This window comes from Aplysia californica, unplaced genomic scaffold (genome assembly GCF_000002075.1).
Source record: "Aplysia californica isolate F4 #8 unplaced genomic scaffold, AplCal3.0 scaffold00239, whole genome shotgun sequence".
In the NCBI taxonomy this organism is placed as follows: domain Eukaryota; kingdom Metazoa; phylum Mollusca; class Gastropoda; order Aplysiida; family Aplysiidae; genus Aplysia; species Aplysia californica.
The window spans coordinates 123,356-133,536 of NW_004797509.1; the positions used below are offsets into that span (position 1 = coordinate 123,356).

Below are 10,181 nucleotides of genomic sequence, written 5' to 3' on the forward strand. Positions count from 1 at the left end.
TGCCCCTCTGTCCCCCTCCCCCTCTGTCTCTCCTTCTCCCCCTCTGTCCCTCCACCTCCGTCCCTCCCCCTGTCCCTCTCTCCCACTCTCTCAGAGACAAGGAAGGGCTGCCAAAAGTGCCGCCGCTGTATTTGCCCCTTGTTTGTTGACGTGACCTCGACAACGAGGCGGCGAGATCCGACCCAGAGCGGCCAAGTGGCAAGGCTGGAGAGGTTTGTTTGACTGTTTGAAAAGACGACATGTTTACTGCTCAGTCGACAACAGGAGGAACACGTGCTCCTGTCGTTACAAGGACTCTACAAATTTACATAATCAAATACAGGAACGGCTCTTTACAGAGAAGAAAAGAAAAGTGAAAACGCCGAAGGAATAATAGAACAGTAGGAAATGGCAGAGTGGGTTTAAGAATTGAAGGAGGGAAAAACCTGGAGGATAACCCCCCAAAAAGATTTTTATGAAATGAATACTTTAGAAAAAATATTGTAAAACAGCAATGCGCAACACGAATGACAAATTGACCGAGAAATCGAGTGAAGTGGATGCTTTAGGGAAGAAAGAGCAGACAATAAAACGTCCCCTCCCACCTCCCTCCCTTATCCTGAACTCTAAAGGACCCCCCCCCCCCCTCTTGGGTAAAAATTATACACAAAAAGCTATCGGATATCTTGATAATAACTATCGTTTCAAGCACTAGATACGAATGCTGAGATGATATATAAATTCATAAATAAATGAGTAAATTTGATTAAGGTAAAAGAAAAGGTTGAGTTGATCAAAGAATATAAACGTGTCATCCTAATAAAAAAGGCTCTTCAGCTATATGCTGAAGCTTTCGATAGGATCCAGGGTCAGAAAATAGATTACAGTCATGTCAAACCGAATAAGATCATCAAATATTCATGGAAGCGCTTTCCATTACCTTGATTTGTGATATCTTGTCTTCTCTATTCCTGCTCGAAACGCCATTCATTCTGCTGCAAGAAGTTACAATTGAACATAAACAGCAGAGAACAAATGATGCTATGCTTCTTCATACGTTACCCAGGGCGTGATAAAACGTTCATAAAAAAGCTTATAAGGACAGGAATCTCGCTACACTGTAAATACTGTAGATTGTTCGTTAAACACTGTCAATAACTGTTCGCTATCCGAGACACTTTAGGTGCCACCATTTCGCTAGAGGGCTCGCGATTATTATACAGCTTTCGTAAAGTGTCTTTAAAACTAAGAGGAGCTGGTGTGTTGGCTCTCAGTGTTTCACACGCACGCTTAAAAGATGACAAGGACGTTTTCAAGATTTGACATCGCTATCCTTGTATGTGTTTCTGTTGTCAAGTGTTTTCAGGATATTTTATTATGATAAATACACATATCTCAGCTCTTTACCCTTTTTTAAAAATATATTATATTATTTAGAGTCAGTTTAAAGAAAACTTTTTTTTTGGGGGGGGGGTGGGCTTACTGCAACATGGGCTCCTTGAAAATGAATATGTGAAAATGTGGTATTGTGGAACTGTAAAATGAAATCTACGATCACTTTGGATTACAAGTTTTCACTACCGACATTACACTCCATAAGATTTAAATCAAATTTGTTTATTTGTATGTGTATGTCTGTGTGCATGGGAGAGGGCATCACTTCTTCATTCACATGAACAAATTGATTTTTTCACACTTACTGGGGGGTTTTTTGTACTTGGGGGGGGGGGGTTATCAGACGGGCCAATGCCCAATACTGCTATACATATAAGCATGAAAAGACAGAAAATATATCATTAGGAATTTATAATTCTTCCAGTAACAGTGTTTCGTTTACGAAAGTCGTTAAAGGATAAGATTTTTTAGATAAATGAAAAGCCACAGTAAAAGTGTCAATCTCAGTTTCTCTCTCCGTCCCACCGCCTTCTTCCTCTCTCTCTCTCTCTCTCTCTCTCTCTCTCTCTCTCTCTCTCTCTCTCTCTAATTTTCTCTTACTGTATTTTTTATGTGAAAAGAGAGCAATTGAGAAATGGAGAAAGATAGAGAAAGAGAGGGGGAGAGAGAGAGAGAGGGAGAGAGAAAGAGAGAGAGAGAGAGAGGAGAGAGAGAGAGAGAGAGAGAGAGAGAAAGAGAGAGAGAGAGAGAGAGATGTATATATTGTACACTTACGCGTTCATATTCTGGTTCTAACAATTGGCATACATTCACAGAACCTTCAACATAAACTCTGAAAATCTGAAACTCCTCACCAAGCACGTAGTTTTTACACATATACAAATAAAACGTATTTCAGCTAAAACCAGAACAGATACACAGACACACAAACAAATACACACACACACACTCACAAACACACACACACATGCCTGTACACACTGTCTCACACACTTACGCGCACTCACACACATATAAGCACATGCACATGCATACACACACACACACACACACACACACACACACACACACATATGCTAAAATACACAGGTACTATCATGAACAGGCACACAGCCAAAATGGCTGCCATACTTGTTTAATAATGTATCCAATTTCAATAAAACACTGTGAAAAGGGCGAATAATGTTTTCAATCATTTGTACATTGAAACGAGATCAACTTCCTTCAATGTACAGTGAATAATTCGTTCTCTCCAAAACCTCGAAACACTGCGTATCCCAGCATTTCTGAGAAAGGACTATTACGATAATAGTCGAATAATCAAATAATAGAAAATAAAACATTATTTTCAATAGTCATGTAAACAAAAACATTGGAAATAAGAGCCCGAAACATTGCACGTAAGAATAAATTACAGCCACTTTGCGTGAATACTTGAATCGAAGAGCCGGGAGAACCATGTCTTGAGGAATTTGCCACAGCTTGGAAAAGGACCCTTGTGTGAATACTTGAATTGAAGACATGGATGACCTTGTGTTGAGAAAACAGCCACAACTTGGAAACGGACCATGATAAGAATAGAATTAGCCGTAAGACTATTAGTGTCAGTCTATTCCGTTCTGTGTCCAAGGTTAGAAGCTCCTGTATTGACGTCTGAAAACGGACAAAAAAAGTACTCTGTAAAATGTCTATGCATTATGTGATGTCTACCAACGGCCTAAAACACTAAATAAAGTACCTATTTAGCAGCTACGTATCTAGTAATTTGAAAAGTAAACAAAAAAACAACAACCAACAAACAAACATACAACTACAAAATTCTTTGATCAGGCAGTCTGTCAGGCGGATTCCTTGTCTGTAAGACTACAAATTTCCGTTTTCCAGATGTTTCAAAATATATGTTGTAGCGGACACATACGTCCGATCAGTAGCAAACCAACGGCAATATTTCGACTCGTTTAGAACCATCATACTCACATCAGAAACACGATATTTGAATTTGCATCTTTCAAAGTAAAAACCATGTCGTTACTTGCTTTTTAAAGTTTCACATGAGAAAATAAGGTTGGTAAAATTTAAAGAATCTACATGAATAAAGAAGTTACACTTCAAAACGACGTATTTCAAGTGTTGAATAACAACTAGTATGCGTCCTCAACGAGTAAAAAAAAATTAATAATGCTATGACCTACCTGGTTATTCAGAAGCAGTTTCCAACAAGTTTCCTACAAGCTGGTCTCCGACGTAATTTTCTGGTCCTCGGTTTCCTCGGGTTCAAGCTCACTCTGAAGTGCAACGGCATGGAGACGCGAACAATACGACAGCGTTGAAAATGGTGGTGATGATAACGATGATGAATTCTGCGACGTGGATCGATGAAAACGATGATGAAAGAAGAAGCGATGAGGACGGGGGCGACGGTAGGATCATAGGCTGGAATCCACAACCATGCGAGGTGGTGGGGGCATCACTGAGGAAGAGACAAAAAAGACAAAGTTAATAATAATATTATGTAATAAAATAGCAATAATAATAATTTAAAAAAATAATCCGTTTAACAAGCTCTCTATCTGCGTTTCACAGTCTATCGTAGGCATTTCATGGTATAATCATGGTGTTTTCTCAGAGACTGGAAGAATCAAAGTTGAGCATTCACACACAACACACACAAGTACACACACACGTACGCGCACATGTTACTATGGTGCAAGAGGCAAGGGGAGGAGGGAGTGGTTTGGGGGTGGTGTGAAGAATCGGATTGTTGTATCATCAACTCGTTTTCTGGGAGTTTTATATTGTCATCTTTTCTCCTCTGTTTGAGCAATAACGTCACTTCGTGTATTCAAGAAGGCGTATTTCGAGCTCAAAGGAGCCAGGACGCCCTGGTTCTTTTTATGTCTTTATTTATCGCCAGTTGACAAAGCGCACACTTCAGCAACAATGCCAAACGAGCCACTACACGACCATTGGCCGATAACACGAGAGACTTGCGGTTCTGTGGAGTCAAAGGTTATCCGCATATCCGATTGTTCCACCGCTTATCCGATTGCTGTATCCGAGTATTCGATTGTTCCACGGGCGCTGCGAGTCTACACCTCTCGTGTTCTTACAAACGAGGATCGTGTGACATCATTGTTTTAGGCTGAAAGCGACCGTTGGATAATCAGTTGATTTAGTAGTCAGATTAATTCTCTTATTTCCTGCGCAGGCGTACCGCCATCTTTGTGACCTGCGCATGCGCTGATGCTTCATTTTCGTTTCACTTTAATCTGGCTTTCTTTCCTCGCACGCCCGTGTTAAATTAATGAAGCGTGCCAGAAAGGGGCATCCTTTTCCGCCGAAGACGGAAGGATAACCGACGATTATAATCACAATTTCCATTACAATACCACACTGCTTTTGATCTAATTTGCATAAACGCCTTCGACTAATAAAACAGAACGAGAGGAGACTGGAACAAAAACTTCCAAGCTGATTTTGTCGTTTCGCCTTGACCTCTAACATCTTGGTGGGCTGCGATTTAATGATCCTGAGATCAACAATACAGAAATGGGGCAGCGAAGAAAGTCGGAAGACTCCCAGCTTGGTACTGAAGTCTTTAGTGATGTAAATGTGTTGGGTTATAACAATGGCGGTGGCTGTCTCAGTAACGTAATGATAATACTGAAACATCGTCACAAGCTGGGTTTTTTTCTTCTTCTTTTTTTTCTTTGCCTCTAATTACTACAATAGGAGTGGTAGGAGTGAACGCTAATGTAGAATACACTGTTTTTGCGACTGAACATATTGATTACAATAGTTAAACCAGGCAGTTCTTCTACGAAACACATACGGTGTTCTTTAGAAAAGTTGTTCTTTTGCCACACTATCAATCATTACTTCCAAATCGATAAAGCTTTACTAGTTTTGGAACATAGGAGCTTTGAGGGAGGCGATATCAGGAATAGAACCAGATCAAAATCATTGAAGAGCCCCTATGACCATACGCTGTTGCGAGCGTTGTGAAACTATTACTAAACTAAACTAAAAGTCGTTGAACGGCTGATCATAATTGGAAGACTCTTAGATCAGAATCAAATTACACCAAAAGAAAACAACGACCAACCTCGTGTCCGTCGAAGCTAAAGATCATATTAAATAATTATTGATAAACAGAGCACAACTCGCTGTTTCCAAGACAACCAGTGGTCACTTCCCTGTGGAAGGCGCCCAACACACGTGTCCAGTCAAAAGATCTTCTCAGACGCGGGATCACGAAGGGGAGATAATTTGTTGTGACAAGAAAATGGCCAATGCGAGCTCCGCGCGGCCCTGAGTAACCAGTCAATAAGGCAAGGCGCGCGTGCGAGGCGTCAAAACGAGGCTCACTTTCTAATGAGAGGGATCAATTTCAATCTTAAATGTCTTCGCCCGCCATCGGCGAGGAGTATAATCATTTACTCCCTCGTCGACCCTGTCTCGCGTGCCTTCTTCAAAACTCCCTCAAAAAGCTATCACCGAATACAGACAGGGAATGCACGTCATTGCCTGTGAGACCCGTCTTTCTTCCTTCATTCCTTCCTTCTTTCTTCTTCTTTCAATTATTGAAGATGCCTCTTTGTATCCTGTGTCCTTTCTTTCCTTTTCGCCATACTTACTTTAGGGTTTGTTTTTGTTTTACCACTGTTCTAGCCCCGTTTCTTCTAATATCAATTTATTTTCAAATCTTTTTTCATTATGCATGTACGTTTTCCCAATTAATAGTACGTCTGTACTTTTTGTTCAGTAAAGTGGTACTTTATTTAAATGTGCAATTCTTTTAGAGCCATACATTCGATCCTCAACTCCTTTATAAAATGCCATTCACTGGTCATTTTCAACTTACATGCACTCTTTCAACAAATATTCCCTTAGCCCCCGCCTCCACCCTTTCCTCGTTCTACACTCGTATACGAACGTTTGGCTATACCCATCTGTCTGTCTGTCTGTCTGTCTGTCTATCTGCCTGTCTGTCTGTCTATCTGCCTGTCTGTCTATCTGTCTGTCTGTCTGTCTGTCTGTCTGTCTGTCTGTCTGTCTGTCTGTCTGTCTGTCCATCTCTGCCACATCATCTTTCTTCTACCCCAACCTCCAATCACTGCTTCCTTTCTTTTCTCTCTATCCTCTCTCTATCCTCTTATACCCCAAACGCCTAGTCCGTTGTTGCATTCCCTCCAACCCTCTCCCTTTCCTCCTCCTTCTCCGCCCAATCTTCCAATTAATAGCCCGCCCTGAGACCCCCGTGTCTGGGCTTACTGCTCTGTTTCAGGATATTGGACACGTTCTCCTCACGCAGGGCGTATTCCCGAGGGGCGGGGTTCCATCCAGGGCCTGGACACTGCTTAGCTACTGGGACGGGTAAGCTCAACGCGCCGATATGTGAGCTTATTTTATAAACTCGTATTATGTGAGCTCATGACCTCATGCAGTTGGAAGCGTCGCAGAATTCTTACAAAAGTTTTTTTAAAAGTGTATTATCATGATAGCCTAGATCTTGCACTCCTACGTTACTTCTCGTTCACTGTGGAGCTCACAATTTGACTCACTCAATTTGAAAATAAATGAAAGTCAAGATGCTAGGTGCTGTGACAGGTCAACTTTATAGTGATACTGGTGTTTTGGCCTTCATTTGGGAACTCTTGGAGTGTATGCTTCGTGGCAAAGTTTTTTTTATATTACAAAAGTGCAAACGATAAGCACACACACGCAAACACACACAAACACACACATACACACACGCACGCACGCGCACACACACACACACACACACACACACACACGTACACACACAACCCCTCCACACACACAAACACCCAAGCACGTATACACAAAAAATAACCCCAGACCCACACATTCTCCCGACTCAGCATCCCCCCCTCCCCTCCCCACGTCTCCCCTCTCAACCAAGAAGTAATCACTGTGAGTGGGCAGACACTGCACTACTCTCACGTCGGACCCCGCCCATCTTCTCCCCACGTGTCCACCACACTCTAAGACATGCTTTGGCAATCACTAAGATAATAACATAAACGTTTTAGGCCATTGATACTCTACCCCCCTTAACAACAAGAAGGAAAAGGAGAAAAAGAAGAGAGAGAGAGAGAGAGAGAGAGAGAGAGAGAGAGAGAGAGAGAGAGAGAGAGAGAGAGAGAGAGAGAGAGAGGCCGATAGAGAGAAAAGAAGAAGAAGAAGAAGAAGAAGAAGAAGAAGAAGAAGAAGAAGAAGAAGAAGAAGAAGAAGAAGAAGAAGAAGAAGAAGAAGAAGAAGAAGAAGAAGAAGAAGAAGAAATATAACCTCCAACTATTTCTGCTTGTAATATCTTTTTCCTTTCACCTTTCCCATCGAATGTACATGCAGTTTATCATCTAAAGTATTTAATTACAAATCAATTTTGACTTCGCTTCATGGTTCGAGTAAAAGGATGTTGATGCAACATTTATTTAACCTTATTATGGCCTGCGCTTTATATACATTTGGAGCCCAAATAGAGATAGTGGATATTTTCTTGAATAGTTTCTGCTTGAGATTATGTTATTACTACAGGCATTAAACACACACTTGATCTCATTTTAACCTAGTTAAGGCGAGTTCGACAAAGGAAAGGAGGAAGGCCACTGCTTTTGTGATATCGGACAGATTCATGTCGTCTGTAAAGTGGACGGCCGCACACACTACAGTGCTCTCCCCTTCCGCCTCAATAGATCTCAGAGGTCCCCCTAACCGAACGATGCCTTCCGTCTCCAAATCGCCATACCACGTCAAGCGTGTAAAAGTTTGCTTCCACATCTATAGAAATATCATGATAGCATAATAGGAGACAGTTCCGAGTCACGTCCCAAAGGCCACGCGTTCCAGTAAATTCGCCACGCGTGACCGAGCGCAGTCCCAGCGTGACGAGACAAGGAGCATCTGTACCGGAAGTCAACAGTCTTCGGCTCCGGCAGACAAGGGGAACAATCGATGAGTCCGCGACCAAGGGACTTAATCCACTCTTTTATCTTTTCTTTGCACCCTGTCCTGGCCCATTCTCCACGCATCCAATGAGTCTGGAGATAATGCGTTTAGAAGGGAGAATTTGCATTAACAGACGGGCCAAACATTTCCATTTTTCTGCACAAGTGAAATTGATTCCCTATGAGGTTCTGTTCGGAGGCGGCGGGTGACATTGGCAATTTGCCTGGCGAACTAAACTGGACAATTTCTATCAGTCGGGTTATTTTAGAGAATGAATGTGATCGGTGTAAATTAAAGATATTGAAAAATGCTTCCGGAGAAAAAGGATAATTTAAGATAGAGGCGGTTTGAATAAACAGATTCACTGAGCGACGACGGTATCCCTTAAAGTAACTTTGAGAGTTATTTGAGACGTATTTGTTCTTAAAGACTTAAAACCAGAAATAAAATTGCAACAATAATTAAAAACTATTTTTTAAAGTTTTTTTAAACTGTGCATTCGTCATACAAGTTGTTTTCTGTTGACAAGCTGGAATCAGGCACGCATGATTATGTTGATAATATTATTCTATGATCATAACAAAATATTGTATTGGCGAAAAATTGGAATGGGGGGTTGGGACAGTAGAGTAGTGAGTCTTTGTTTCCGCGCCACGTTTTTTCGTTCTCCGACATCACTCACGATGTGTGGAGTATGTCGGTAAACCATCAATAATATCCATGGCGTTGTTTATTTTCCACTGATCTCAGCCTGGGTAAGCCCAGACAAGCCTTGATCTAAATTGTGAGGAAGGGGTGAAAAATATCTGCATTCACTTTTTTGTTTTAAACTGTATCTGTACCCAGAGATGGGAATGATTTGTGTCCATTGGAGCGTAGAACATTATAATGTAATTTTTAAAATTCATGTTTATGTCTTTTTTGCATCCGCACAGAGAGATAGAGAGAGAGAGCGAGAGAGAGAGAGAGAGAGAGAGAGAGAGAGAGAGAGAGAGAGAGAGAGAACTATGATGGCTTGCATCAATGAGGACGGAAAGCATCTAGATTTCATTTATCTTTTAAACTCTACACTGCATCCGAACGCGCATAAATACACGCTTTATGTCGATGGGACCGTAAAATATCTATATTCGTCTAAAAACAAAACAAAAACAAAAAACCCCAACGTTCCTGCATTCGTACACACAAAAGGATATGACTCAATTGCAAGCAGCAGCAGCCTCCCCTGGGCCAGCGAGCCGTGTTCATGCTGTACTCATTATCCCCACTGTCGATGCCAACAACACCCATAACCTCAGCATTAGCCCGGATGATGAGCTTTGGGTGAGTGTGGGGAGGGAAGGAGGGGGGGGGAGTTGAAGGGGGGCGGCACAGGACAGTCAGTAATTCCTACACAGGTCAAACCCCGGCTGCCCGCGCGCTTCCCTTGTCTGTTTGATCAGCTAAGAGGATGACCAGGCCATCGGGAACCATATTTGGTCTGGTAAGAAGACATAATGGCCCCTTGCAGGGGCTCGGAGCGCGGGCTCTAGAACGTCTCGTAAGAGTATTAGACCACACCAGGAGCTACCGGGGCTGATGGCAACGCCTGTGTTTACGCGGTCGCTGACATAAGGAGACATATGTCAACTAAACACCGCCTTGTTCAGTCAGCGGCCTGGCATTTTAGCGCTTTTTGATCGTCGGCTAAGCCGAGGTGAGTGTAAAATATTAGCCCTTTCTCCGTGGTCGGGAGTACACGGGGTGTCACAGAGATTGGTGAACGTGTGAGGAAGATCGTGGTTTGTGGGCAACGATGATTAATACGAGGTTGACTTGTGCGAGCGGGGGGGGGG

The 10,181-nt window shown here is 42.3% G+C and overlaps 1 protein-coding gene across 1 annotated transcript in view; it reads right to left on the minus strand.

Annotated features, from left to right (window-relative positions):
- Positions 1–2,386: 2,386 nt before the first annotated feature.
- The window catches only part of LOC101850654 (iroquois-class homeodomain protein irx-5), a 59,414-nt gene continuing 51,619 nt past the window's right edge, over positions 2,387–10,181 (minus strand). Inside the window, exons 7-8 of the mRNA XM_005100182.3 lie at positions 3,567–3,844; positions 2,387–3,027 (exon numbers count right to left, since the gene is read on the minus strand). Of these exons, the coding sequence (XP_005100239.1) occupies positions 3,801–3,844 (44 nt within the window). The 3' untranslated portion in view covers positions 2,387–3,027; positions 3,567–3,800. The remainder of the gene's footprint in view (positions 3,028–3,566; positions 3,845–10,181) is intronic.